Raw genomic sequence first — 27,876 nt, 5'->3', positions numbered from 1 at the left:
TGGATATTATGGGCCTGTAGGCTGAAGATGGATGCCCCAACAGTACAGAAGAACTTTGGGTAACTGTCGAGGCAGCGAGATGTCTCTGTCAACTCTAGAGTTTTGGAAGTTGCTTTCAATGCACTTCCTGTTTACTTAGGTAATATTATATCCTTCTGGAGTCTTTGATGAAGTTGAAGAATTTATCATTATAGTTTTCTTTATATATTCCTTATCTTATTATAGTTATGATAAAAGATAAAGTAGACATAAATGTTGTAACTGTAATTCTTGCTTGATAATAACTGTTTGTTATATGTAATTTTACTATGTTAAAGTTAAAGCTTTCCTTTTTGTTTAAACAGAAAAGGGGAAATTGTGTGGGAGGTCCTTCTGTCTGTGTGTTGCTTTTCTTGGCTAATGAATAAAGAAACTGTCTTGGCCTGTTGATAGGGCAAAACTTAGGTAGGTGGGGAAGACAGAACTGAATGCTGGGAGAAGGAAAGAGTCAGAAAGATGCCATGGATCTGCTGCCAGAGATAGTCGTGCTGAAACTTTGCTGGTAGGCCATGACCTCATGGTGATATACAGAAATGGGTTAAATTAAGATGTAAGAGTTATCCAATAAGAAGTTAGAGCTTATGGGCCAAGCAGTGATTTAATTAATAGAGTTTCTGTGTGGTTATTTCAGTTCTGGGCAGCCAGGACAAACAAGGGGGCCCTCCTCCTACAAAGGCTCCTGAGTTTGTGTTCAGACTAGCATATTTTATAGACTGTGTATAATGAGAATTTCTCTGTGTTTTACAGTCTGCTTCTTCCTTACTTAAACCTAAGCTGGTTCTGGCTGGGCCTTTGGGTTCTGCCTTACTCATCTTTTCTGGTCACATTGTAATGGAACGCACAGCCACACAGGGCCATCACAGGGAGGAGATGGAGAGGAGAGGCTCTGTCTCCCCTATTGCAATGGACCTGTGGTTGGAATGGCACTTTCTCACTGTGACTGTGCTGAGAGGTGGGACCTAGAGGAAGTGACCAGGCATGAGGACTCTGCTCCCGTGTGTTAATGCTGCAGCTGTGAGAAGGGCTGGCCACTCTGGAGTGGGACCTGATGAAAGGGGAAGGTGGCCTCATGCTCTGTCCTGTGTGCACGCTTGCTGGGTCCCCACCCCCCAACCCCACTCAGATGCAGTAGGAAGGCCTTCATAAGATGTGGCCCTTCTCTCTTGGATTTCCTAGACTGTGGAATTATGGGAAATGAATTTCTTTTCTTCATAAATTTCCCAGTTACAGAGGCAGAAGAACGGGCTAAGACAGACTACAGTGTGATTGTGTGCCACTCTAGGTGACATTTTATTTACATTGAACTTTGATAGGCTTGTACCCCTAGCTGTGCCACCACATTCGTGGATGAAAATTCCATTATAAGCACTGTGGAAATGCACCAGAGCATTTGAATGTCTAATAAAATAACACTGGCAGTGTGTGAGAAACACTGATTTTCTAAAAAGCAAATTGGATTTGCTGTTTTTTAAAAAGCTACCATGAAGTTCCTGTCCCTCATCCTCACTGCTTCACTCTACTCAACAAGAGAGAAGATACCTAGAACTCTCCAGCCAGCCAGTGTCACGAATGATCAATATTAGACCCTTTCATGGGGGTATTTCTGTGACAGACCTGGCCATGTTTTAGATAAGATTGTAGAAGGACCTTGGAACTTTGGGCTGGAGAAGCCATTGAGTGTTCAGCTGAATGAACTTTTGTTTGAACTTTGAAAATAATGCTCAAAGCAGCTCAGATAATGGAGGCTTGTGGAATTTCAGAAGGAATTTAACAGTTTGTTAAAGAGTCTGTCGGTGCTGTTCAATATTTGGAGCTTTGAGAATCTGTGGTTCTGGTCAATTAGTACTGAAGAACTGGCTATGAGTAAGAAGAGACTAGAACCACTAAGGTGAAACCTTTGCTTTATTAGGACAATTGATGCTGATTTGATGGAGGTGAGATTAAGTGGTGATTGAGAAGAGACCAGCATCATCCAGGATCATTAATCTGGGAGGATTTCCTCAGACTCAGCACAGGAAGCCAAGGCTGTCTGTACCTTATGGTAGTACCTGAACTCTGTAAAGTGTAAGAGTCTCCCTTGTGACACTGGTTTGGAGGCATCAAGGAGTCATGGAGAGTAGCTGAGACTTGGCTTTATGAGAGGCCAGTAGAGGCCAATAGTGAAGGTGAAGCCTCAGTTGAAACAGAAGACTCAGGACTGAATTAGTCAGGGATAAAGTTGAGGCTTTGTTCCATGTAGCCGCGGTAGAGTCCCTGAAGAAAGTCTATGAGAGTCTTTTGGTGAAAATACAGCCCAGTTGCAGCAGGACTCAGAGTGGAAATTCCATTACCTGGGACAACCACCAAGGACAGCAGCAGCTATGGAGTGGAGTGGCCTGAGCTTATGAGATGAGCTATGTGTACTATTGCAAGCCCTTTGGAGCCTAGAAAATTGTGTTTGAATCCCAAAAGTCTGAGACTGAATTATATGCTATTGAATTTGTTTTACTTTGCTTTGATTCTATGTCCTGATTCTTCTTGGATAAATTATTTTTTTTAAATATTTATTTATTTATTATGTATGCAGTATTCTGTATGTATGCCTGAAGGCCAGAAGAGGGCGCCAGACCTCTTTACAGATGGTTGAGAGCCACCATGTTGGTTGCTGGGAATTGAACTCAGGACCTTTGGAAGAGCAGGCAATGCTCTTAACCACTGAGCCATCTCTCCAGCCCCGGATAAATTATTTTTATTTTATAGGATCCTATGGTTAAGAGACTTTGGATATTTGTATAATTTGAAGAGGCTTTGAACATTAATAGAAACTATAGATGTTTTTAAAAGACTGAATTTTTAAATGCTGTGGAACTTCAAAAATTATTTATGTTCTGATATTAACATTAATATGATATTGTGGGGATAAACAAGAAAGAAAAAGTTATGGATTAAAATGATGTGTCTGTGTATCAAACTGACAAGAGAGCATTTGTGCTGACTAGTTTGATGTCAACTGACACAATCTAGAGTCATTTGGGAAGAGGGAACCTCAATTGAGAAAATGCTCCCACCTGTGGTACATTTTCTTGATTGGTAATTTATGTGGGAGGGCCTAGGTCACTGTGGGTGGTGCAGGGCTACCAGAAAAAGCATTCCTCTGTGGCCTCTGTATCAGTTCCTGTCTCTAGGTTCCTACCTGTTTGAGTTACTACGTTGACTTCCTTCTGTGATGAACTGTAGGGTGTAAGTATAAGCTGAATTAAACCCTTTCCTCCCCAAGTTGCTTTTGATCATGGTGCTTCATCATGGCAGTAGAAATGTTGACCAGGACAAACTCCAAGCATCCTAAAGATGGGGCTACATTACTAGCTATATGAGAATACAGGAGGGATGGCCTAGTAGCAAGGCTGAGAGATATAGAATTAACCTATAGCTCCGTGATGCCTCCTTTCTTTGACTTTTTCATCGACATGGTCACCTTTTGCTTTCTTTTCTCTTACTTGAGTTGTCAAAATGGATTTTTGCTCCCCATCATTCTCCTTTGTCTCATCCAAACTTGTTCTCTGAGAGGGATCTGTCACATCAATCCACAATAAGACACTAACAATTTCCAGGACAATGTATCAGACAACTGATAATTGTTAGTCAAGCCAGTAGAGTCTTTAGCTCAAAACCTGCATCAGCCACAAAGACCCGGCTCCATGAGCCACAATCTCAGACCTGTCCATCTGACGACCCCTTCACAACGTGGAACTCTCCCCCTAGGGATCTGCACTCTACACTGGAGATCTGCATGCGGTCAGCATAGAGCACTGTTCCATGTGTGCAATCTTAGCATCCCCGTACAAGCCACTGAGCAGCCAGATTCTGGTGGACACTGAGACTATCACGGCCACCCTCAACATCCAGTCCCTGCGGATCAGCTGCCCTACCCCGATACCTTCAGTGCCAGGTCAGAACAACCCCTGAGGGGAAGGGCCTAGGGAGGATGGGATAAGGAGAGAGAATTAAATCCTCCCCAAATATTTGAGTTGTGAGGAGCAAGACGGATTGGGACAGATGTCACAGATTTTCTGACTGTGACAATATTATGATAGGAATAACCAAGTTATTTCCTCTGGAGTTCAAAGTCATGTGAAAACCCATATCCATCTTCAAGGTTGAATTCATGTACACTGGTTTCCAATTTTAAGGAAAAAGGCACTGAAATGTAAGAGGCATTATTTTTGCTGTTAATCTAATATTGGAAAGTGTAGCAACTACTATGTTATGATAACAAGTTGTATTAATCAATTCTTTTTTACTCTTACGGGTGTTTTTCAGTTATTGTTTAAAACTTAACTTTCTTTATAGGATAGAAAGATTTAAAAAATTAATTCTATTTTTTCGAGACAGGGTCTCATGTGTCCTAGAATGCACTATGTAGATCAGGATGGCCTTGAACTCGCAGCAATCCACCTGCCACTGTCTCCCAAGTACTGAGGTCAATAGTGTGCCCATAACACTGAGCCAAATATTTTTTCCATCTTTTATTAATTAAGCAAAAAGATGCTGATTTTCTCTGATGTTATTAGGTTCTATATTGGGGCTGGAGGTTGGCCCGTGATGCACTAATTGATGGTGAACAGTCAGTCTTCTTTGTATTTCCCTAGGTCAGTGGTGACTGTTTTGGTTGTCTTAACTGGAGAGATGCTGCCATCTCTTGGTAAGGTCACACATGCTGTTTGGCAAACAGCTTTCAGTGCATGGGGCAGCCCCACACAAAGGCCAGCAGTACCGAGATTGAGGAAGTTTACCCCCTCATATCTGGTGAGCCTTTTATAAGGTCGGGAGATCTTCCTGACATTCTGATGAACTTACATAGGAAGCCAAGCCAGCCCATTCCCTAGACATTCATCCAGGGAGGCTGAGGGGTGGGGACACAAGTGTGGACTTTCCAGAGGATCCATAAGAGCACCAGGCCTACTGGACATGTCTTTGGGAAGCCTGGAGGGTTTCCAGTCTTGCTCTGATTACTTCTCTGCCACACTGCAAGGGGAACAGGTTGGCAAACCTAGACAGTGCGGGATTCTGAATGTCACTCCCTCCACATCAAACTCTTGTGTACAGAATCCCAAGGTATCCCAGGTGGAGGCAGGGTTCTCAGAGTGGGGTACCACTCGATTCTGAGGAGCAGGAAAAAGATACAAGCAATATCCTCTAGAGGATCTTGAGGTGGCAGATCATATTAGGGGCCAGAAGTCCACTGCAGGGTCTTCAGAAGCACCCAGAAGTCCACTGCAGGGTCTTCAGAAGCACCCATGAAGTCCACTGCAGGGTCTTCAGAAGCACCCATGAAGTCCACTGCAGGGTCTTCAGAAGCACCCATGAAGTCCACTGCAGGGTCTTCAGAAGCACCCATGAAGTCCACTGCAGGGTCTTCAGAAGCACCCATGAAGCAGCGGCACCAATCATTAGAAGTTGGTTTCCTCCAAGTTCTAAAAGTATATTAATGTGGCTGTATTGCTACTTACACACTAACACCTTACTACTTGGACACTTTTGTCACATGCATACACACATACACACACACACACGTGCATACACAGACACCATGTACCATCCTTTCAAAGGAGTAGCAACTGAATACAGTCAACCCTCTTTACTGTGGGTTCTGCATTTCATCCCCAACCACAGACAGAAGATATTCTAGGGAAAATGCATCTATATAAAACATCTAAAAACATACAGACATCATCATTGCTCTGTAAACATTATTATAGCCATTTCATGGTATTAGGTATTATCAGGCATCTGAGGTAAGGTAAGGTGTTTGTGAGAATGTACATCAGTGATACACAAATAACTGGCATTTTCTGAGAAAGGGCTTGAGCTTCCAAGGATTGGTTCTTAAGGGACTCCACTTCCTGAAGATACCAGGGGACGATTATGGTAGCCTTTTTTACAAAATACAGAAATGAATTTGAGCTATGGACTAGAAAGTAAGATTGCTGAGCTAAAGCATCGGGTCACAGCCAAGTTTTACTTGGCTTTTTATTGTTCTTGTCATCATCTCTTATTGTCTGTAGGAGCCAATTCTGCATCCAGCTTCAGTAAATACCAGGAAAGAAGATACCAGCAGATCCCCATTCTCACTGAACTGAGTAAGTTGCTTATAAGTGGAATATTCAAGGGAGAGATTTTTAAGGTGCATAGGCGATGTCTCACGGTCGTTCTAGAATTCACAGTCAGAGGACTAAGAAACCAGAATAGGCCCCAGAAACCTTTCAATGCTATTTGGGTATCCATTGGTGACATCATCCATCGAAGCCTGTGTGAAGAAACTGAACCAGCACCTGTCAGTCACTGGTAACAACCTTGATGTCTAGATGGCTGCCAGTTGAATGTATAGCTTAATTGTTTTCTCCCTTTTAACTATCTCTGACTCTCAAAATTTTAAGTCTATAATTAGAAGAAATGGTAAATTAAAGTGGTGGGAGGAGATGAGGTATGTTCTGTCACTTGGCAGGGACCACGGGGTTTGTTCATCCAAAGACCTGGAAACAGACAATGACTGTCACATTAACTAGTCACCTGCCAGACCTTCAGTCTTTGCTCTTCTTTGTTGGAAAGGGTCAGGCTAAAATGGGAGCCTTGGGTCTGGCTTTGGTAGAGCATATACAACCTAAGAGAGAGTGGGGAGGAATTTTGAGGTCTCTGGTTTAAATGACCCAGCAGAATTAAGACAAAGTCTTAAGCCTGTGTGTATGTATAGGCCAGAGGACACCATCAGACAGATGATCTGTGTATAGACTAGAGGATACCATCAGATTGGTGTTTTTCACCTTTCACCACATGGGTCCCAGGAATCAAAATTGGGTCATTAAGTTGACAACAAGTGCTTCTACCCACTGGGCCATCTCTTCGGATCACACTTTGGTTTTTTGAGACAGGGTCTCTCATTGGCCTGTAGCTCACCAAATGAGCCAATGCGACTAGCCAGAGAGCTCCAGGGGCCCATCTGTCTCTATACCTTCAGTACTGGGACATAAGCATGAATGTCCATGCCTAGCTTCTCATTGTTTTATTTATTATTTTTATTTATGTTTATGGGTGTTCTTTGCCTGCATGTCTGCGTATCACATGCATGCCTGGTACTCACAGAGACCAAAAGAAGGTATGGGATCCCCTGGAACTGGAATTCCAGACAACTGTGAGCCACCATGTGGGTGCTGGGAAACGAACCCAGGTCCTCTGGAAGAGCAGCCAGTGCTCTGACCTGCTGAGTCATCTTTTCATCCTGTTGTTTTATTTGTTTGTTTACATAAATCCCTGCGTGTGTGGCAAGCACTTTACTGATTGAACAACCATGGGAGGGACATGAAGAAAAGCCCAAGGGTAGAGCTTGCTGTGCCCGAGAGGACTGAGCTTGGGAATACAGGCAGCAAGCTCTCATTTTTCTGTGTATGCTGGCCTTGCCTTTTCATCTTTTTTTAAAAAAATATATATTTATTTATTAATTTATTATGTATACAATATTCTGTCTGTGTGTATGCCTGCAGGCCATTAGAGGGCACCAGATCTCGTTACAGATGGTTGTGAGCCACCATGTGGTTGCTGGGAATTGAACTCAGGACCTTTGGAAGAGCAGGCAATGCTCTTAACCGCTGAGCCATCTCTCCAGCCCCCTGCCTTTTCATCTTGTCTTACAGAGAATCCCTCCAACATCCACTTGATTGAGCAAATGGGTGGAATGAACGGGACACTCAAAGGAGCTAAGCTGCATCTCAGCACTTCCTTCGCCAGGGGTACTGTCTTTTCAGACAACTTCTTGGATTCTCTTCTGGCCACGGTAGGTACAGATGAGTCAAAGTCCCCAGGAAAAGGAAAAGGCCCCCTGTGGGAGGCCACTGCTCACCTTTCTGACCTCTTTTAAATTTTCTAAAAAGGCAACTTCACAGGCATTATTTCACCTTCTCAGTTTTTCACAGTTTCAAGGTTATGATCTTGCAGTGCTGGTGCAGAGATTCCAGATGCCTGGGGTAGGGGTTGGGTACATTGGTGATCCTTTGGATATTGTGGCTTGACACACTACTCTGGTCACTTATGGAGGGAGAGGACTCTGGGATATCAGCCCCATGACTCACATTTCAGTGTCTGCTCCCTAGGAACTAGACTTGCCTTGTTTTCTCCTTGCTTTGACTAAACCAGCTTTCTACCCAAACTGCCAACATGCACTCCATGTTGATAGCAACAATGAAAAGACGCGTTCTGCGCCACGAGGCCCATTTCAAATGGTGACACCTACTAAATCTCCATGTCCCAACACCTCTGCCATACATGTGCTGGCCCTTCTGATTTCACACATAGCTTGCCTATGTTTTCCAGGCCTTCTATAACCATCATGTCCTGGAATTACTTCAGATGCTAGTGACAGGAGGCATCAGCGCTCAGATGGAACAGTGTTTGGTTCAGGACAAGTACTATGGGATACATGAAGACAGTGCCACAATCATGTCTAGAAGGTCACGGTGTAAGCTGGGGCTTCTTTCTTTAGAAAACACCATTCTATCAGACATTGAGGTGAGTATACTGCTGTTACCATAGTGTATTTCCTACTTCATTAACTCGCTGAGTTTCAATGGTCTAGGCTGCTTGAGTTCATGTATGACTTAGCACAGGAATAATAACTAGTAGATCCAGTGTTACAGCTAACGTGTCTGCACACTGTTGTGTTTATTCTTTGCAACAATCTCAAGAGGTAGAGAAGAAAGTGGTTTTCTCCATCCTCCAGCTCAATGTGCAAGCAACATCAGAGAGGCCCAACATTATGTCTGAAGGTGTCCCCTGTGGATCCTGTATTGGAAACTCAGTCCCTAATGCAATGGTATTGAAGGAGGAGCCATTAAAAGATTGACGGGGTATGATGGACTAGATGTCACTAGCAGGGGTTGGGTATCAGTAGAAGGATGGGCTTGGCCTCCTCCCTTCTCTCTTACACGTGGCCTCTCTTGCACCTCACCTTATCGTGAGATGATGCAGCAGTAAGGCTGTTGTCATTTGCAGTCCCCTTGACCTCAGCTTTCCCTGAAGCCCAGGGTCTACTCTGTGTCTCTTCCAGTCTTTTGTGTTTAGTCATACAGGGATGACATGAGTTAAGTAACTAAATCCATTTAGCAGAGCAAGAAACTGAGGCTTAGCTGAGGTCACTGCAATTTCAACCATGTCACAGCAGGGGTCCAGCTAAGGAGTATGGTCCAGGTTCTTACTATTGTCTCAAAACCTGCAATGGCTAAAGAATTCTGGTCAGGCTAGCTGCAGTCAAGCAGAACTCTGGGCCTGGGTCTAAGGATGTTGCCGGTTCGTGGAATATGCCGACACTTTCTTGACCAGAGAGCAAACAAAAGGCAGACTATCACAAGATAACACCATGGGCAGCTTCCAGAGGGGCATCTCTTCTTTTGGAAACCAGAGTAGCGTGCAGCCTGATCACAAGTGAGCTACTTCTCAGGGTTTGCGTTATGTTTCGTTTTGATTGGTACTGTATCCAGTTACCTGTTCAGTGTTATGGTGAAGACACACGTGAACAAGGAGACATCTTTTGTAAAGCCAGTGGATATGAGCATGGCCCCTTCAAAGGAGTATGCTCTTAAGATCACAGCTCTGAGTGTGCCTCAACGCATACTGCCCACTTTCACTGCTGTCACAGGTGGATGACGGTTAGGGCCTCTAGACACCTGCAGCAAAGAGCGGGCAGATAAAACTCAAGTTCTTACAACTCTTTGATTAAAGTGCTTAGCAATCCCTGTTGTTCTGTTCTCTTCCCAGCCAAGGAAAACCTTTGGACAACTGTTCTGTGGCTCCTTAGATAATTATGGGATCCTATGTGTCGGCTTATACCGTGTGATGGATGAAAAGAAACAGAACCTGGAACACAAAAGGGGAGTATGCTGATTTGAAAAGTACTAGATACCTTTTAAGTATGAGAACCAAGGCCACTTTGTCTCATGAAGGCCAAGTCCAGAGCTCCAAACCAGGAGCAGGATGTAGGGGCTAGATAATGGCGTAAGAATATGGAAGACTGGGTCTAAACAACAGGAAACTGTGTTCAGAATCCCATGAACATTGACCTTGTAAGGAGACTACAGATTCTGTCCCTACTGAAAAGTAAAACATAGACTTTAAATAAGAATTCTCTCATGGCCCACCTCCATCCATGAAGCTGCTGCTACGTCAGAGAGATGCCCTGATTTCCTGCTGGATTCTCTGGGGAATGTTTAATGAATGCTTCCTTCTAGTCACGGGGGTTTGTGGGCTTTTTATTTTTTTTTTTTAGTTTTTCGTGACAGGGTTTCTCTGTGTTGTTTTGGTGCTAGCTCTTGTAGACCAGGCTGACCTTGAACTCAGAGATCCACCTGCCTCTGCCTCCAGAGTGCTGGGATTAAAGGCGTGTGCCACCGATGCCCAGCTGGTTGTGGTTTGTATTCCTAAATCATCAGTGTACTGTGTCCAGACTCCAATTTTATTAAAAGAAGGTCATTCTGCTAGCTGTGGGAAAGAGAGAAAATCTATCTGGATCAATGGGGAAAGGGGAAAGAAAGGAGGGAAATCTCTAACAGCACAACCATGCAGTTCCAAGCCAGCACTGTCACCATGGGCACGAAAACAGTAATCAGGGAGAAGTGAAAACATGGAAGCATAGAAATAGGTTGGTCAAACCCATTCCAGGCAGAGGACAAATAAAATTACTCAAAATAGTGGGCTCGAGTGAGAAGGAGAAAGAGAGGAAGGGGCAGAAGAAGTGAGAGAAGGAAGAACAGTATATTAACAAGAGAAGGGATAAATGAATGATCTAAGGTAGGAGTAGTTGTGTGTGTGTGTTCTCTTAGCATGAAAATTTCTTAGTGCATCCATAGCTAGTGCAGACAGAGGAGATGGGAGGGTGATACAGAGTTGGGAAGAGGTAAAATTCAGATTGACGGCTGGGTGGTGTTAAAGCAGGGTTGTCATGGATACAGGGAACGATGGAGGACTGGAAATCCTGATAGAGAGGAGATGTAGTCAGAGGAAGGGAGAGGAGAGAAAGGATGGTGGGTGGAGACTGATTTCCCAAACTTAAGATTTCTAACATGGGACACAGTAAGTGGTAGCATCCAGGATGTGCCTGGAAAGCGGTTTGGAGATGGGGAATCTTTGGGTAGCAGGCATCAGAGAATGGGCCAGGGTGACACAGCTGTAGACCACACAGACACTGTAGCCACAGACAGTGCTGATGGAGCTAGAGTTAGGAGGAAACGCTGCCCACATGCCAAAGACCTAGATAAACATGGAGGTCTGATAGCTTACTAGGGAGGGCTAAGTGGCTTTAAAACACCCACCTGTAGGACAGTGGGAGGAGCGATGCTCTGAGTTCAGCTTCAGAAAGTAGAAATGGTTCCTCTGTAAAAATCTGTCCCCTGCTCCAGTCTCCCCCAGCTCTAAATCCTGCCTCCACAGGTCTGGAAAATCTGTAGAATCTGGTTTTTGGAAGATTGTACAGCTTATATTTGAGAGATCCTCAAGGAAGGAAACGGTATTTTTCCTTTAAAAGGAATGTGGGATCGTGCTAAATGTTAGTTAGAACCAATCGGGGCCAGAGGACTCATGGGAAACGATGATGGGTAGATTATCCACTGAAGGGAGGTCAAGCCTGAATATTTAAGAAGGGGAGACCTTTGGGGACAGTCGTGAAGAGGGCAGATGAAAGGCACACAAGGTCAGCTTGCCTACATTTTGGTCATGAATCCTGAGGTATTAACGCACACTTGTTGAGCTTTGCTCTGAACTTGACATCTGGTGAAGTGTCTTGCTTCCCTAAAAGTCTTCGCATGGAGGCCCAGGCTGTGAGTGTTCTTTCAGATTATTCTGAATAGAAATTTAGGTTTTAAATGCATGTATTCTTTGGTCAGGCTGCATTCTGTATAAAATTTGATGACACCTTTAATCCCAGCACTTGGGAGGCAGAGGCAGGCAGATCTCTGTGAGTTCAAGACCAGCCCAGTCTACTACAAGAGCTAGTTCCAGGACAGGCTCCAAAACCACAGAGAAACCACTCGAAAAACCAAAAAAAAAAAAACAAAACAAAAAAAAAAGATGACATACACATTAAGATAGACAAAAATCTATATGGGAAAAAATTCTGTATGTTGTAGCAAGCAAACTGTGTGGTCTCTCTGGCCAAAGGAACTTTTCCCCAGTCAAGCACTGCCCTGCTTTTGCTTGTGTGTTTGCTGTTCTAGGGGTGGAACCCAGGGCCTTGCACCTGTGAGGGAGCTCTTGCACATTGTCCTGTCTTGCCCATCTCATGTCCCAGTTTTGCTTCAGTGCTCAGAATTGTGCTAGCTGAATGTGTTAGTCTGTGTGTAGAGAAAGCAAATAAACCTGAAGTCAGATAAGCCAATAGAGGTGAGCTCTCCCAGATATGGTCTTGTCTCTCTCATTAAAATGACGAGCGCAGCTGTTCCCAGAGAGTTGTAGAGAGATGGACACAGACCTCTAGGAACCCTCCTGCTACTGCCTGCCAAGGACGAAAGGGGGGGAACTGTCACCTTTGCTTGGGGCATTGCTTGTAGCATCACTGTTCAAATGGCGATCTCAGAATTTGTCTTTGGCTCTCCTTACAGGTTTGTAATTACCAGGCCAGCTAATGACTGCGGCCTGCTGCCCTCAGATCTCGTGTTTTGTGCCATCCCGTTTAGCACTGCCTGTTACAAAACAAAAAATGTTTCTTCAAATCAGATTCTTGAGAACATTACAAACGTAATGTCACTGGTCCCAGAAAAGCATCTGGGCATACAGCATGTTTCCAAAGTCGGCCCAGAGGCAGAGAAATCATCTCAGCATTCCTACACCAAAGTCTATCCTTTGGACCTATTCACTTCCAGTTTTTTGGATCAATGAAAAGAACAGATGTGTGCTATTTTTGTTCCCATTGTTAGTAGTTCCCAAGTCAGCAAGCTCACGCCGCTGTGGAACAGACCCTCTTATCCCACCGGATAAGACGGTAGATAAATAAAGATGCACGTGGTAAACGGTATCAAAGCAAAGTCCATTGCGCTCCTTCCCTCCAGCAATAAACGGGTTCACTGGAGCTGAATTAAGAAGTCCTCCACATGGATAGATGCTGATAGGAACCGGAACCAATTTGCCTATGAATAAGATCTGGGACAAGGCAGATGTTCATTAAAATGAGTATTATGAATATTTTGGGATCACGCTGAAGCAGAGAATCAGCAGAATTTGTGTTGATCTGGGTAGAAGGGATGGGTTACTTTCAGAAAGACTACTCCTGGTTCCTGGACATTGTAACCTTTTCAAACTGGGAGACTATACAAAGTCCCGTCCATTTCGTGATGGCCACCTACTCCTGGGCGTATGGCCTGCCCTGAAGTGTGCTTATACCCAGTGAGACTCCACTGGGGTCTCATTGATTTTTCCCTTGGCCAGTGGGTATCAGTTACAGATAGCTTCTTTGTTAGGGTTGGGAGCCCATGTCCATGTCCCTCTCTTAGCCCTGGGACCCCATCTAACATAAATCTGTGCAGGCCTTCTATGCGCTGCCACAGTCTCTGTGAGCCCATGACAAGCAGTCCTGTTGTGTCCGGAAGACACTCGTTTTGTTTTGGCATTTTCTGACTTACTGGATTTTTTGGGGGGGGAGGGGTTGGTTGTTTTCATTTTCATTTTTGTGTTTCGTTTTATTGAAAGAGAGAAATAAAGAAAATAAATATGGGTGGGTAAGGAGGTAGGAAGTACCTAGGAGGAGTTGATGATCAAAATATATTGTATGAAAAAATTAAATAATAAAGTCCTCTCCAGAGCCCAGGTGTACTCTCACCTCCAGCCCTCCAGCCCCCTTGATGGAAGCTGTTTTCCTGTTCTAATGACATAGCTTTTGTGCTTTTTTCCTCTCTGTGACTGGTGCCTCTAAGTTCTGCCTTCTCACACCAATAATTGGTCAAGAAAATGCCTCATAGACTTACCTGCAGGCCAGTATAATGGAAGCATATTCTCAATTGAGAATGATCTTCCGGATCATTCTAGCTCTTATCAAACTGACAAAACACAACCACTAACTAGGACACGATGTTCCTGGGTGAAGCTCAGTAGCTTCAAGTAGGCAATGTTTCAACCCCTAAATCAGATCAAGATCACACAGCTTTAAGTTCCCCGACTTACAGGACCCTTCATTCCATCGCTGCCACCCCACTCTATGCCCAGACTTTCCATATCCTTGTCTAAGGTCTAGCCTAGTGACTACCGCCACCCCCAACATTTGTTTCTCTACAGCCTGCAGGATCTAACCCAGGTCCCACAGACAGGGCCCTGGCACAGTCTGGTCACCAGCACTTTCTATCAGGGGACCTCTAGCCTTCCACAGAGTCCCACATCTGGTCCTCCAGCCTAGCTCCATCACCTCCACTTGCAAGGTACCCAACATCTAGGCTTCCACCAGGATAAACCTGCATCCACCCACAGGACTCTTTGTGTCATCCCCACCCCAGCCCATACCCACTAGAAATCCTACATCCTCCTCCTGGGGTTAGCACTGGAGCACCCCTGATTTCTTCATCCAACTATCTTCTAAAATCTACCAGATTCAGCCGAGTCCCACAGCTAGCTCTTCAACCTGGTCTGGCCTTCCCTGCCTTCCCTTTAGGGGAGCTCTAGGGTAGGTGTTTTAATTAGCATTTCTTTTTTTTTTTTTAAAAAAATTATGGCTTTGGTGTTTTGCCTGCATATAAGTCTGTGTGAGGATGCCAGATCCTCTGGAGCTAGAGTTACAGACAGTTGTGAGCTGCCATGTGGGTGCTGGGAATTGAATTCAGGTCCTCTGGAAGAGCAGGCAGTACTTAAAGTCACTGAGCCATCTCTCCAGCACCTTAATCAGGGTTTCTATTGCTGTCAAGAGATACTATGGCCTGACAAAACCAGATTTAAACAATACCTATCCACAAACCTAGCCTTATAGAAAGCACTAGAAGGAAAACCCCAATTCAAGGAAGTTAGCTGTACCCACAAAAACACAGACAACAGATAATCTCGTATCAGCAAACACCAAAGAAGGGAAACACAAACACTACCACTGAAAAATAACAGGAATTAACAATCAGTGGCAACTAATATCTCTTAGTGGACTCAATTAACCTATAGAAAAGACACAAATTAAGAAAATGGACATGAAAACAGGATCGATCCTTCTTCTGCCTACAACAAACACACCTCAACCTCAAAAAAGACAAACATTACCTCAGAGTATAGGGTTGGGAAAAGGTTCCTAAGAAACAAGCAGGTGTAGCTATCCTAATATCTAATAAAATAGACTTCAGAGTAAAGTCAATCAAAAGAGATGGAGAAGAACACTTTATACTCATCACAGAAAAAAATCTTTCAAGATGAAGTCTTAATCCTGAACATCCATGCCCCAAATACAAGAGCACCCACATATGTAAAAGAAACATTACTGAAGCTTAAATCGTACATCAAACCTCACACACTAATAGTGGGAGATCAGTCAGACAAAAAATGGACAGAGAAATAAGAGAACTAACAGATGTCATGACTCAAAGGCACTTAACAGATACCTACAGAACATTTCACCCAGACAAAAGAATATACCTTTTTCTCGGCACCTAATGGAACCTTTTCTAAAATTGATCACATACTCAGTAACAAAGCAAACCTCAACACCTACAAAAAAAATTGGAATAACCCAATGTATCCTGTTGGATCTTAAAGTTAGAATTCAACAACAACACTAATTGCAGGAAGACTACAAACTTGGAAATTGAACAATGCTCATTTGAATAACCCCTGGGTCAAGGAAGAAATAAAGAAATTAAAGACTTCCTAGAATTCAATGAAAATGAATCCATAACGTACCCAAATCTATGGGATACTATGAAACAGTGCTAAGAGGAACATTCATAACACTAAGGGCCTACATAAAGAAAGTGGAGAAAGTTTACACTCGCAACTTAGCAGCACACCTTAAAGTAGATTCACCCAGGAGGAGTAGATGATAGGAAATAATCAAATTGAAGGCAGAAATCAATAAAATAGAAACAAAGAAAACAATACAAAGAATCAATGAAACCAAGAGCTGGTTCTTTGAGAAATCAACAAGATAGACAAACCCTTATCTAAACTAATCAAAAAGCAGAGAGAGAACATCTGAATGAACAAAGTCTGAAAAGAAAAGGGGGACATCACAAACACTGAGGAAATCTAAAGAATCATTAGTTCATACTTCAAAAACCTGTACTCAAAAAATTGGAAAATCTAAAAGGAATGGACAATTTTCTGGATAGGTACCACATACCCTCTTGTAGCCTCTGCAGAGACAGCACCTGTGCACAGCACTCATGTGCGCAACCCCATACACATACAATTAAAAAGTAAAGTCTTTAAAAACACCCAAATCACATTGTTTAGCATTAATAACTGTTTATTCAGCACTTGCTAAGCACAAGGCAGTACATCCGGCACCACACAGATGTAGAAGAATATGTAATTCTTGCCACTGATATCACAGTAACCAGAAAGTAACCATCACATGAGGCAGAAGCTACTAATGCCACGAGATGAATGTCAATATTTGAGAACCCCAAAGGTGTCAGCTCTGGATGGGAACGAGGTGAGAGGTGGTGCTTCCACAATGGGGCATTTGAAATGACAGATCAAATCCAGGTGGGGAGAACCGAAGATGGCAGTCAGGAGGGAGGGAGGGCCAAGTAAGGCTGAGAAGGAGGTGGGGAGACATGGGAGGAGTGGGATCAAATGAAGACCACTGTACCTGCCAGAGATGATGCCTCCGGCCCCACTGATTGGACAAGATGGTGGTCTGATCCAACTCCTTCGTTCTCAAGTTGAATCTGATGGCAGTGGATAAGGAGTCCCATAAGGAGGCAAGCGTCTAGACTCGAACAGCAGCCGCAACAGGGAGAATGAAGCAGGCAGACGTGGAAGATTGAGAAAGAACTGAGACTTAGCAATGATTAATGTGTATTTCTTAATTGGGAACATAAGTAAATGGGGGGGGGGACTTAAAAGCCACACAAACGTGTCCCCAGGCCACCACGGAAGAGTGACCTGAAGTACAACCCCGTCACGATTCTCCTTTACTATACAATACCCATGAAAAATCCCCACGAGGGAATGACATGCACAGCACACAAGGGCTGTCCTTCCACATATATCACCTCTGCTCCGGAAACTGTGGATGGACATTTGATAACATTCACTCCGATGGAGTTATAGGTTTCCCTATTATTCCTTTTCCAGGGTTTCCTATAAGATTACAGTGAGGATTTCAGAGAAGCTGCCAAGAGACCCCAGCTTATCACATCTAAACACTGGGGAGACCTGATGGAGCATGCCCATCCCTTTCCTTCCATGAATGAGGAACCAAAGCTCTGACAGGCCAGACGGCTGCCCTGCACCTTACACAGGGGCAGCTCAGAGGATCACAGCGAGAGCAGATGCTCTTCCTTCATCGGATACATCTCTGGCGCCTAGAGACGCCTAGTACCATCCAGAGACATGCCAGTGCAGACAGGCAGACAGATAGACAGCAGTAAATAGTAGGCTGGATGGATGGGCACAGTGCAACAAGAGTAACCAACAATAATAAACCTACCTATGCTTCAGTGTTTTCCGGGCAGGGGAGGGGGGAGAAGCCGGTCACTTTGGATAATGCATTTTGTTGGCTCATCAAAGCCTTGAAAATTACTTTGGCTTCCTAGAAACATTAAAGTGCATGCTATAAAAAAAATTAGACAAAATTATGAGACAGTCCATTCAAAAAGCTTTATATAAGTCTCACAACAGAAACCGTGGTATTTTTGTTGGCATGCATATACACAGGGGAAGGCAGTTTTCAGGAAATAAGAAGTGGTCCTTTGGGTTTTCTTGTGTTCTTGTTGTGGTTTGCTTGTCTGTGGTGCAGAGATCAAACTGTCCAAGTTAGGAAAACATTCTACCTCTGAGTCAAACCCAGCACATTACAGAAGCAAAATGTCCATTGTAAACCCCTCCACGCACGTTCCAAAAATATCAATTTCATAGAAAATGAAGGAAAGGGCGAACATAACATTTTAAATATGTAAATATATAAGTAAAAACATACAGGCAGCTTTCTGATGGCTAAGCAAGTCAGCTCGACACAGGACACAGCTTCCGTAAGTATGTCCCTTTTGTGGGGAGGAGTCCTTTAATAAAGACAGTTCCATCCTTCTCCCAGGGCCTCTGGGCTCCTCCAGCAAAGCCTATCAGGGAGTGCTGTCAGATTTTCCAGAAGATCTTCTTTTTATAGAGAACGTAGGCAATGAGCACCCAGACAGCGGTGGCAGCCATGTTCTGAATTAGATGCTCTTTGTGTGACTGGTCATCCTCCAGCTTCCACCGGAAGGGAAAGTAGTTCTCAAACACCTCGTGACCAACATACACCAGAATAGAATTCATCCCTTAGAGAGATCAGAACATGTCCAGATTAGTCATAGAATTCTTGAAATGAATTCAATAGAAAACATAAAGCACAGACTCACATTATCACCCTAGCCCGGATAAGCGATGCATAGCTTAGATACTGAAGTGGGAAGTAAGGGTATTTCTAAACTCTCAGGAATTAGGAGCATCGAGCTGGCTCAGCAGGTGGCATCTGCCACCAAGCCTGATTGACCTTAGTTCTATCCTAGGAACCTCATGGTGGGAAGGACTAACTCCTGCAAGTTGTACCTGGCACCTGTGCACCCGCGCCCGTGCTTGAAGTACAATCCTATTTCCTACTAAAAACAGTAAGTCTTGGGTCATATCCAGTGCTGCACCATTTCATACTGCCTGAAAACAACCAAAGTTTATGCACTGACTCTCGAAACCCATGCATGTAAAAACAAGGCGGGGAGCTCTAGAACACACCAGTGGTCTCCTGTGAGCTGAGGCAGCACAGCCTGCTTCCTGGAAATGTGTCCCCAGGACAAAGGCTTCAGCTCTGAGCAAGCCCAGTGCCCCTGTGAGCCAGTCTGCTGAGGGAAGACAGCTGACTCACCTGGATAAAAGAACGGGGCTCCTGTCCACAGCCTCTTCACATCCACGACGGGGTACAGGACGAGCAGGATGAAGAAGGCAAAGCAGCTCAGGGTGGTGACGTACGAAATGGACCTACAGGGAGATGAGTGAAGGAAGGCTGCCGCCCGCACCCCGGAACACCGGTGTCAACATGAGGACTTACAGTAATGAGACACCCTCCACCGTGCTTACCAGAGGTTTTTGTTTATCGGAATAAAGCCTTCGTTTGCAGACAATTTTGTCAAAGCAATAGAAATAAGCCCCTGTGAAGAGAAGATGTCAGAGATCTGTACTACAGTCTCAAGTCACAGTGCACTGGAGACAAACACTAGCTACTTAACCGCCAGTAAGGACCTAGGTGTCACAGCTTTTACTCTGCCCTTTGAACTGGAAACCTACTGTAAGATGTGTAAGGAACATCTGACACATTATCCAAATGACTAACACATTATCCAAAACCCACCTTCCAGTGTTCTCAGAGTCTGAGAAAGTAAGTGAGGAACCACAGCGACTCCTAAGACAATGTGACTCCACAGGCAGCAGGGCGAGAATGTCCAGCCGGGTGCTTATCATGGTCTTAACTGGAGGCTCCTGTGTTTAAAACGATCGCTTGCCTGGTGTTTCCACTTTTATTCTCTTTCTCTTTTTCTCTCTCTCTTAATTTTCTGAGAGAAGGTTTCTCTGTGCAGTCCTGGTTGTCCTGGAACTTGTTCTGTAGACCAGACTGGCTTCAAACTTAGATATCCTCCTGTCTCTGCCTTCCAAGTGCTCGGATTAGAGGTGTGCACCTCTGCCGCCCAGCTAAATATCCATTTCTTTCTTTTTTCATTCTATGTGCATTGGTGTTTTGCCTGCATATATGTCTGTGTAAGGGGTTGGACCCTCTAGAACTGGAATTATAGACAGTAATGAGCTGCCATGTGGGTGCCAGGAATGGAACCTACATCCTCTGTAAAAGCAGCCAATATTCTTAACCACTGAGACATCTCTCCAGTCCCTTTTTAAATTTTCTCTTTTGTTTCTGAGACAGGGTCTCACACATCCCAGACTGGCCTCAAACTCACTATGTAGCCAAGGTGGTCTTGGAGCCTCTCCCTCCTCATGATGGATTACAGACACATGCCACCACACCCAGTCTAAGGGGGTATAGAGGATGGGACTCGGGGCATCATGCATGCTACCTTCTACTGAGCTACAACTCACCCTGTGCCTAGTCTTCTTTCTGGCAAGGTTTCCCATGTAGAGCATCCCTACACGGAGAGCATCCCTTACATGCTTCCTCCAGCAGTCTTCACTTGAGTGACAGCAAATGCTCTTATTTATTTACCTTAGTGGTAGACCATGTACCAGGCCCTGGGTTCCACACTCAGGGAGAAAATTAGATTGATTTTTTTTTAAAGATGTTATTCTGTGAATCCTGCCCTTCAAGTGAAATGCTCTCCATCACGCTGAGCCAGCAGCTGCCCGACATTTTATTTCCTCTTCATAAATGTCAGTCTTAAGAACACAACCGGGTGAGGAGGGCTGGTTACTTACAAGGACGCAGCACCAGGCAGCAAATCTCATCAGGATGGCTTTCGTCTGGTCCTTGTAATACAGGAGTATTTTTCCTGCCTGGAGGAGAAAACAGTACGGCCATGTTTCTTTCTCACCCATCAGCTCTGCTGTGCGGCACCTGGAGCTACCGTCACTCGGCATTCTCCTGGGCCTCCTGCACCAGCCTTTCCACCCTCCAGGCTGCTCCCCTCAGAGAAGGCTCCAATGCCGGGAGAAAGAACTTCGGGTAGAGACACTAGACTGCTCTGAATGATCACAGAGGTGCACAGGAGATAAGCCAAGAGGAACTAGATTTGACTTGGGCACAGACACACATGCTCTGAAGCCTCTCACACAGCTGGCTGTGGATGGAAGCCCGTGTCTTTCCAATGTGAATACAGGACTTCTCATCCCCAGGTGAAGGGACCAGCAGGTGGTCCCTCTGGACCAGTATGGAGCTCTACACTTGGGAATGTATGTTAGGATATTACAGAGGGCTTGAGACGGCAAGTCCAGCATCTGCACCCTTCTGCGTACCACGTGTGGACACTGTGCCCATCCCCTCCAGAGGATGCACTCTGGGAGAGACAGGCCATTGTCGGGAAAGGAGGAAACCTGTGAGCCCTCTGAACCTGGGCCTGAGAAACGAATGTCTGCTGTCTGTGAGTTAGCAGCCTCGGGCGTTTTGCTACAACAACATAAACACGTGAGGACAAACGGGACAAGTGACACGGAGACCTCCCCACGTGACCATACATAACACTCAGAACTCCAGGAGGAAATCATTCACGTGTCTGCTTTCATCTGTGACAGGGTCTTACTAGGTAACCCAGTCTGTTCTCAAACTTGAGTCCTCCTGCCTCAGCCTTCCAAGGGCAGGGATTAGAAATGTGGCCATCGTTGGGCATTGGTGGCACACAATTTTAATCCCAGCACTTGGGAGACTAATCCCTGAGGAGTTAGGTTAGAGGCTTGCCAGGGCAGCCGGGGCTACACAGAGAAACCAAACAAACGAACGAACGAATGACTGAATGAATGAATGAATGTGGCCGTCAATGGAACTCATTATCCACAAACTCCTGGGCTAAAATAAAACCACAACCAGTAAGAATTTAGTTCCCAGAACGTAAGGATTCAGCCAGCTGTCTGAATTGCTGTTACCCCACCCTAGTTTACACAGTCTTGATCCTAAACAGAATTTACCAGGGCAGCAGGGGACCTCCTTCCACTGCCTCACTAGAGTGAAGTGGTTCTGGTCACGCTGCCAGCAGTCCTCACAGTCAGCAAAGGGAAGCCCGAGGAGAGAAACAATACCTGAACTCCTAAAAATGCCATCACAATGGAGTTGATAGTCCCTAAGATTCCTTCCGGGTCATAGGCCACCTCAGTGTGATAAAGGACCTTAACAAAACAGATCAAGAGGGTGGCAGTTACTCTCTGAACACAACAATGAACAGAACTCTCAGACAGAACACAAACCTGAATACATCTCAGTCGCCGAAGCTTTGAGCTCCCTCCCTCCCTCTCTCCCTCCCTCCCTCCCTCCCTTCCTCCCTCCCTCCCTTCAGCCCTTCCTTCCTTGTTGCTCTGCTTTTTGCTTTAACAGCAGAAATTCATGGGCAATTTATAGGTATAGGCAAAGTAAGCCATAATCCTGCTCGGCCACATTAGCAAGCCTGGCAGAATGCTGGACCACATTTAACGAAATGCAAATGCCTAACAGGACAGGAATCACATGCTCATTCTGTCTCAGCCAACCCCACTGTCGCTTCAACAGCTCCCAACCTTCTTTGCAGGCAAATAACATTTAATAACACATTTGGAAAGGGGGAGTGGACCAGGGTGAGTGTATTCTTAACATTTAGAAGGCCCGTGTTTTAATGTCTAGCACTCCAAAAAAATTAAAGTCCATTAAAACAAAACATTAGTATTTTTAATATAAAATGAGATTCTAGAATTTGGAATTGTACAGTGTATCCTCCACCACCGTAAGACCTGGAGGATTCATTCCCAGCTACTAGAAATAGTAATTGCCAAAAGGTCTCAGTAAAGAACCTCGTCCTTGACTAATCAGAGCCTCAGGGTGAAGGTACTGGGTCCTGAGCTTGATTCCAGCAACGTTAAACAAGAGAAGAGAAAGCGTGGGAACTTGTCTGCTTTTCCAAACCGCTCCTTTGCTGGGGACGGTCCACATCCACATCCAACCAGGAACATGGGGGGCCCACCCCTCACCCGCGCAGAAGAGCTCTCAATTGTCACTTCAGTGCCCGCACGAAGATTAACCAGACCCTGAGGAGACCCAGTGCAGTGCAGCTCCCTCAGCTGCATTCCTTGCAGGGACTAAGCAGGGGGCACGCCCCACGCACATCCTGTCCCTGCCTTCGGAGTCCGGGGCTGGAAACCTAGAGAGCTGAATAAAATGTCACTTGTTTCATGTGGCCCCTTCTCTCTCCACAATCAAAGTGCCTTTCCCTACCAACAGACAGAGAACATCTGCCACAGGAAGCCAGCCAGTTTTCCAAATAACAATAACCACATTGTCCTTAGATGGTCTGTGTCCAACTGGCTCGCTCTTCCTACTTCCCTAATTTCTGGTTCCAAGGAAAGGAAAGGCTCACGCACAGTGGAGGAGGGGTGCTGGTACAGATGATTGTCTCCCAGAAGTAGGCGGTCAATGTAGCCAGCTGCTCCTCCAGTACAGCGAGGGTACTTCCCCAAGTCCCCAATACCGCCAGGGCCAAGGTAGCCACTAAGGAAGTGAAAAGCACACTTAGTTGACAGGAGCACAGAAGAGATAGTACTGAGCAGTAGCTAGCCATGCAGGACAGGCTCAAACAGGCCCACAACAGCCCTGACCCTGAACCCCTGTGAACAGACAGCAGGGGTTCCTATCATTGGAAGGCACTTTCTACTCAGGGCGATGTTGAGACAACTCAACCCTCCTCTCCATGGAAAGAAAGAGGAGAAAGTATGAGAGAGAATTTCTCTGACCAGAGAAATTTTAATGCTATAGAGCCTTACCTCTGATTCAACAGAAAGGAACTACCATGGCTCAGTCAGTAAAGTGCTTGCCTTGCAAGCATGAGGGCCTGAGTTTGATTCCCAGAACCCATGGAAAGAAAAAAAAGAAAAAAGCAAATGGGGAGGGGAGGGAAAGGAAGTGGAGGGGAGAGGAGGGGAGGAGAGGAGAGGAGAGGAAGGGAGAGGAAAGAAAAGGAAAGGAAAAGAAAAGAAAAGAAGAGAGAACATAAGCTTGCCAGCCAGCCAAGCCATGCATTGGAGCTGGAGAGATGGCTCAGTGGTTAAGAGCACAAGTTGCTCTTCCAGAGGACGCAGGTTCGATGCCCAGAATCCACATGGAGGTTCTAATTCCAGGGATCTAATGCTTCCTTCTGGCCTCCTCAGGCACTGTGCACACATGACATGCAGAGACACATGCAGGCAACACACTCATACACATAAAATAATTTATTAAAAAAGAAAGCCATGCATGATGGCACACACTTGTAATACCAGCCGGGGAGAGGCGGAGACAGGTGGATCCTTGGGGATCATCGGCCAGTCTGCTTGGCAAACTTTATGTCTCAAAAAGAAAGGGGGGGGATCGATGACTGTGGAATAACACCTGTTCTCCAACCTTCAGATGTGCATGCACACACACGTACACACACAAACAAGAACACAGACACAAAGGGATTACCTGGCAAGGGGTCACTTACGTAGGGCACCCAGGGACAGGTAAAAAGAACGTCAAAGCCAGCCAAATGCTTTCAAGTATCAGAATGACGAGCCACTGGGGCCAGCTGGAAGTGATGTCCTGAAGAGAAAGGCAGCTTCTCTCCTGAGTGAGGCAAGAACAGCCCACGTGAGGCCAGAGTGAACCTGGGAAATGCTAGTGACTGGGTTTCGACCTTTATAGTAGAATTTAAAAACTGATCTGACTGAGGAGATGGTTGAGCTGGAGTGTGAGGACCTCAATCCAAGCCCAGAAGAAATGCAAAAGGGAAGGTGTGTGGCATGGCCCTGCAATCCTAACGCAGAGCCCTGAGCTCACTGGTCCAGCAAGGGCTGGTGTGTGGCGTGGTCCTGTAATCCTAACGCAGAGCCCTGAGCTCACTGGTCCAGCAAGGGCTGGTGTGTGGCGTGGTCCTGCAATCCTAACGCAGAGCCCTGAGCTCACTGGTCCAGCAAGGGCTGGTGTGTGGCGTGGTCCTGTAATCCTAACGCAGAGCCCTGAGCTCACTGGTCCAGCAAGGGCTGGTGTGTGGCGTGGTCCTGTAATCCTAACGCAGAGCCCTGAGCTCACTGGTCCAGCAAGGGCTGGTGTGTGGCGTGGCCCTGCAATCCTAACGCAGAGCCCTGAGCTCACTGGTTTAGCAAGCCTCGCCTACTGGGTTAGGCCCAGGCCAGCGAGAGTCCCAATGTCAAAAAGAGAACATGCGAGCACCCAGGGTTGTTCTCTGGTCTGCACACACAAGCACACGTATGAATGCGTGCACACACAAACTGATCTAGTAACGTAGGGTACAGCGGCTCCTGAGGCGGAGGCAGACAGATCTGGAGATGAAGTCTATCTTCAGCAGCACAGCAAGTCTGAGGCCAGTCTAGGCTACATGAGGCCCTATCTAAAACCAAACCAAACCCAAAATTATCTACTGTGTTGGATGATGCCAGATGCTCTAGCACTCTGAAGCATCGCAGTAAGACGTTAGACATCCGTGGGCTGGAGGGTTAGCTCAGGTGGAACACTTGTCCAGCACACGTGAGACCCCAGGTTGAATCCCTAGCACTACAGCAGGAAAATAAGAAAAAACAGAGTGTACGGAGCAGTGGCACACATCTTCAATCCCGGCACTCAGGAGGCAGAGGCCAGTGGGTCTCTGTGAGTTCTAAACCAACCTGGTCTACATAGTAGTGAGATCCTGTCTCATTGCCTCAAAACAAACAAACAAAAACAAAAAGAAACAATTAATGGAAACAGAAAAAAAGCATTTCATTAGCAAAAGTACAATGGTACACTATATGTACTATAAAAATCCAGAAAAACCAAATGAGCGGGATTGGGGTACATGATATGTAATTTCCAAAGAATCAATTTTAAAAAGATACAGAAAAGAATAAAAAAAAAAAAAAAGAAAATCCAGGAAACCATTCCATGAATTCTCCCTTTGTGTAAAGAATGATTTTGGTGGGTGAGAAGGCGGGTAAGTCAGTAGGGGACCGTGGTTCTAACCCAGGAACCCATTTAAAGGAGGGATGCCTAGGGCTCACTGGCCAAGAAGCCAAGCCTACCCAGGGAGTTCCAGGCCAATAAGAGACCCTGACTCAAAAAAGGTGAACAGCACCTGATAAATAATCCCCAAGGCTCCCCCCGACACACACATACAAGGTTCTCACCAAGGTACAACTGTCAGGGACAGGCTTCGAGAAGATGATCTCCAACACAGCGACCACAAAGTACGTCACTCCCAACCGCTGCAGGACACCGGGGATCCGCACCATATCCCAAGACACTGCCAAAGACACAAGCCACCGAAGGCTAAGCTAGCCCAACACGTCTTACCCCAAGATAGCAGGGAAGACATATCTCTATTACTTGTAAGTGAATTATCATAGCTCGGAAATACACATGGACTGAGGACACGGTGCCCTCTGTAAACAAACAGCCAGCCATCTTCACTCAGTAGGGGGATAAAGCAGGGACTCCCTGTGGCACTGAATCCAGCTCCCAGCCCTTACCCATCAGGAATATGGATATAACACTTATGTCACTAAAAACACACAGACCAAACCCAAACCACTGTTCCCCCGGTACAACCTATAGGTTACAGGCTACATTCCGGGGAAAGAACCGAGAGCAAACCCTCAGGGTCCCCTGAAGTTGGGAAGACCCTCACATGGAGTCCACCAAAATGAGTTCTCTCTAAGCCAGCGGTTCTCAACCCTTTCACAGGGGTCACTAAGACCATCAGAAAGCACAGATGTTTACATTATGATTCACAACAGCAGCAAAATGACAGTTATGAAGTAGCAATGAGATAATTCTATGGCTGGGGGTCCCCACAACCTGAGGAACTGTATTAAGAGGTCGCAGCATTGGAAAGATTGAGAATCACTGCTCTAAGTTCCCAGGCTTCCAGTAAAGGCCCTTACTGCCTGGGGGCTGGATTTGGCTGATGTGTGAGTATCTGTTCCCCTTTGCCAGAGGCAAGGTGAACCCCTGGGACAGTAACTGCTGCCTTCCCCGTGTGCTTCTGGTACAAAGCAAGGGGCTGACATCCTGTCTTCACCATCTGGTGTCACAGAAGCAATGACAAGACTCCCTTTCCCAGTAGCACAGCTGGCACACAGGGAAGAACAGATTCTCCCTGTTCAAGGAACAAAGTGACTGGCCGTTTGCTCCTCTGTCCCTGAATACTTGACCCAGAACAACACTTCAGTCCCACTCAGCCTGACTTTTCCTTTATATCACAGGAACCGGAGAGTCACAGTGCTGCTGCCCATGACTAAATTTCCAAGCTAAGTGGAACAGTGCTCAGCCATATACAAGTGGTACACACTCTTCTAAAAATTAGTCCTTCGGGAGGGATCCGGGTGGAAGGATTACATTAGATTACAACACGTGGGACTCAGAGGCAAAAAGCTTGCCTAGCATTGTGCAAAGGGCCTGGGTTTGATCCCAAATGCTGGAGAGAGAGGGGGGAGGGGGGGAGAAAATCTTTTCCGTAGTGCAACTCGAGTCTATATAAACAAAGGGGCAGAGATACTTACATGGACCAAGGCAATAGTTGGGGTTGACAACTATAATTCCTATACAGATTAGCAGGAAGCTTCTCCATGCGATTTTCCCCAGCAGTCTGAATTTGGAACATCCTCGTTGTAGGACAGAAGTCATTGACAAGAAAATTGAAGATCCCATAATAAATACAAACCTACAAAGAAAAAAAGGCTTTAGGTAGGTGGTATTTCCACTTTTTATACATGCATCCTTCATTTCTTATAGGAGAGGTGACATGCTACCGTCTGCAGCAGCCAGGGACTGAAACAGCCTCATCATACGGTAGGGGCGAGCACAGCCCTGCTGGAGGGACTTCTGACAGAACATCTCCGGTCCTGCTGCACGAGGAAAGCTGGCTAATAGTAAGTGGGATTTCCACTTACTATTTCCACTGCAAGCATTTATTAGAGAGGAGAGCTATCAACACTGACCCAAGGGGCTTGCGTTAACACACGGTCCAAGTC

The 27,876-nt window shown here is 45.6% G+C and overlaps 2 protein-coding genes across 2 annotated transcripts in view; one reads left to right on the top strand and one right to left on the bottom strand.

Moving 5' to 3' along the window:
• Window positions 1–12,933, top strand: part of Kcnu1 (potassium calcium-activated channel subfamily U member 1) — a 60,941-nt gene extending 48,008 nt beyond the window's left edge. The window contains 6 exon segments of the mRNA XM_041673554.1: window positions 3,781–3,967; window positions 6,084–6,158; window positions 7,707–7,846; window positions 8,383–8,577; window positions 9,823–9,956; window positions 12,657–12,933. Coding sequence (XP_041529488.1) covers window positions 3,781–3,967; window positions 6,084–6,158; window positions 7,707–7,846; window positions 8,383–8,577; window positions 9,823–9,956; window positions 12,657–12,933 — 1,008 coding nt within the window.
• A 3,536-nt stretch (window positions 12,934–16,469) lies between these two features.
• Hgsnat (heparan-alpha-glucosaminide N-acetyltransferase) overlaps window positions 16,470–27,876 on the bottom strand; it is a 28,529-nt gene continuing 17,122 nt past the window's right edge. Inside the window, exons 10-18 of the mRNA XM_041673954.1 lie at window positions 27,406–27,566; window positions 26,032–26,147; window positions 24,354–24,475; window positions 23,257–23,383; window positions 21,949–22,035; window positions 20,635–20,712; window positions 19,291–19,361; window positions 19,079–19,191; window positions 16,470–18,497 (exon numbers count right to left, since the gene is read on the bottom strand). Coding sequence (XP_041529888.1) covers window positions 18,316–18,497; window positions 19,079–19,191; window positions 19,291–19,361; window positions 20,635–20,712; window positions 21,949–22,035; window positions 23,257–23,383; window positions 24,354–24,475; window positions 26,032–26,147; window positions 27,406–27,566 — 1,057 coding nt within the window. The 3' untranslated portion in view covers window positions 16,470–18,315. The remainder of the gene's footprint in view (window positions 18,498–19,078; window positions 19,192–19,290; window positions 19,362–20,634; window positions 20,713–21,948; window positions 22,036–23,256; window positions 23,384–24,353; window positions 24,476–26,031; window positions 26,148–27,405; window positions 27,567–27,876) is intronic.

The sequence above is a fragment of the Microtus oregoni genome, unplaced genomic scaffold (assembly GCF_018167655.1).
Source record: "Microtus oregoni isolate MIOR12 unplaced genomic scaffold, Mior012 000024F_ref0000369, whole genome shotgun sequence".
Taxonomy (NCBI): Eukaryota; Metazoa; Chordata; class Mammalia; order Rodentia; family Cricetidae; genus Microtus; species Microtus oregoni.
This window is presented reverse-complemented; position numbering and strand designations above follow the sequence as displayed.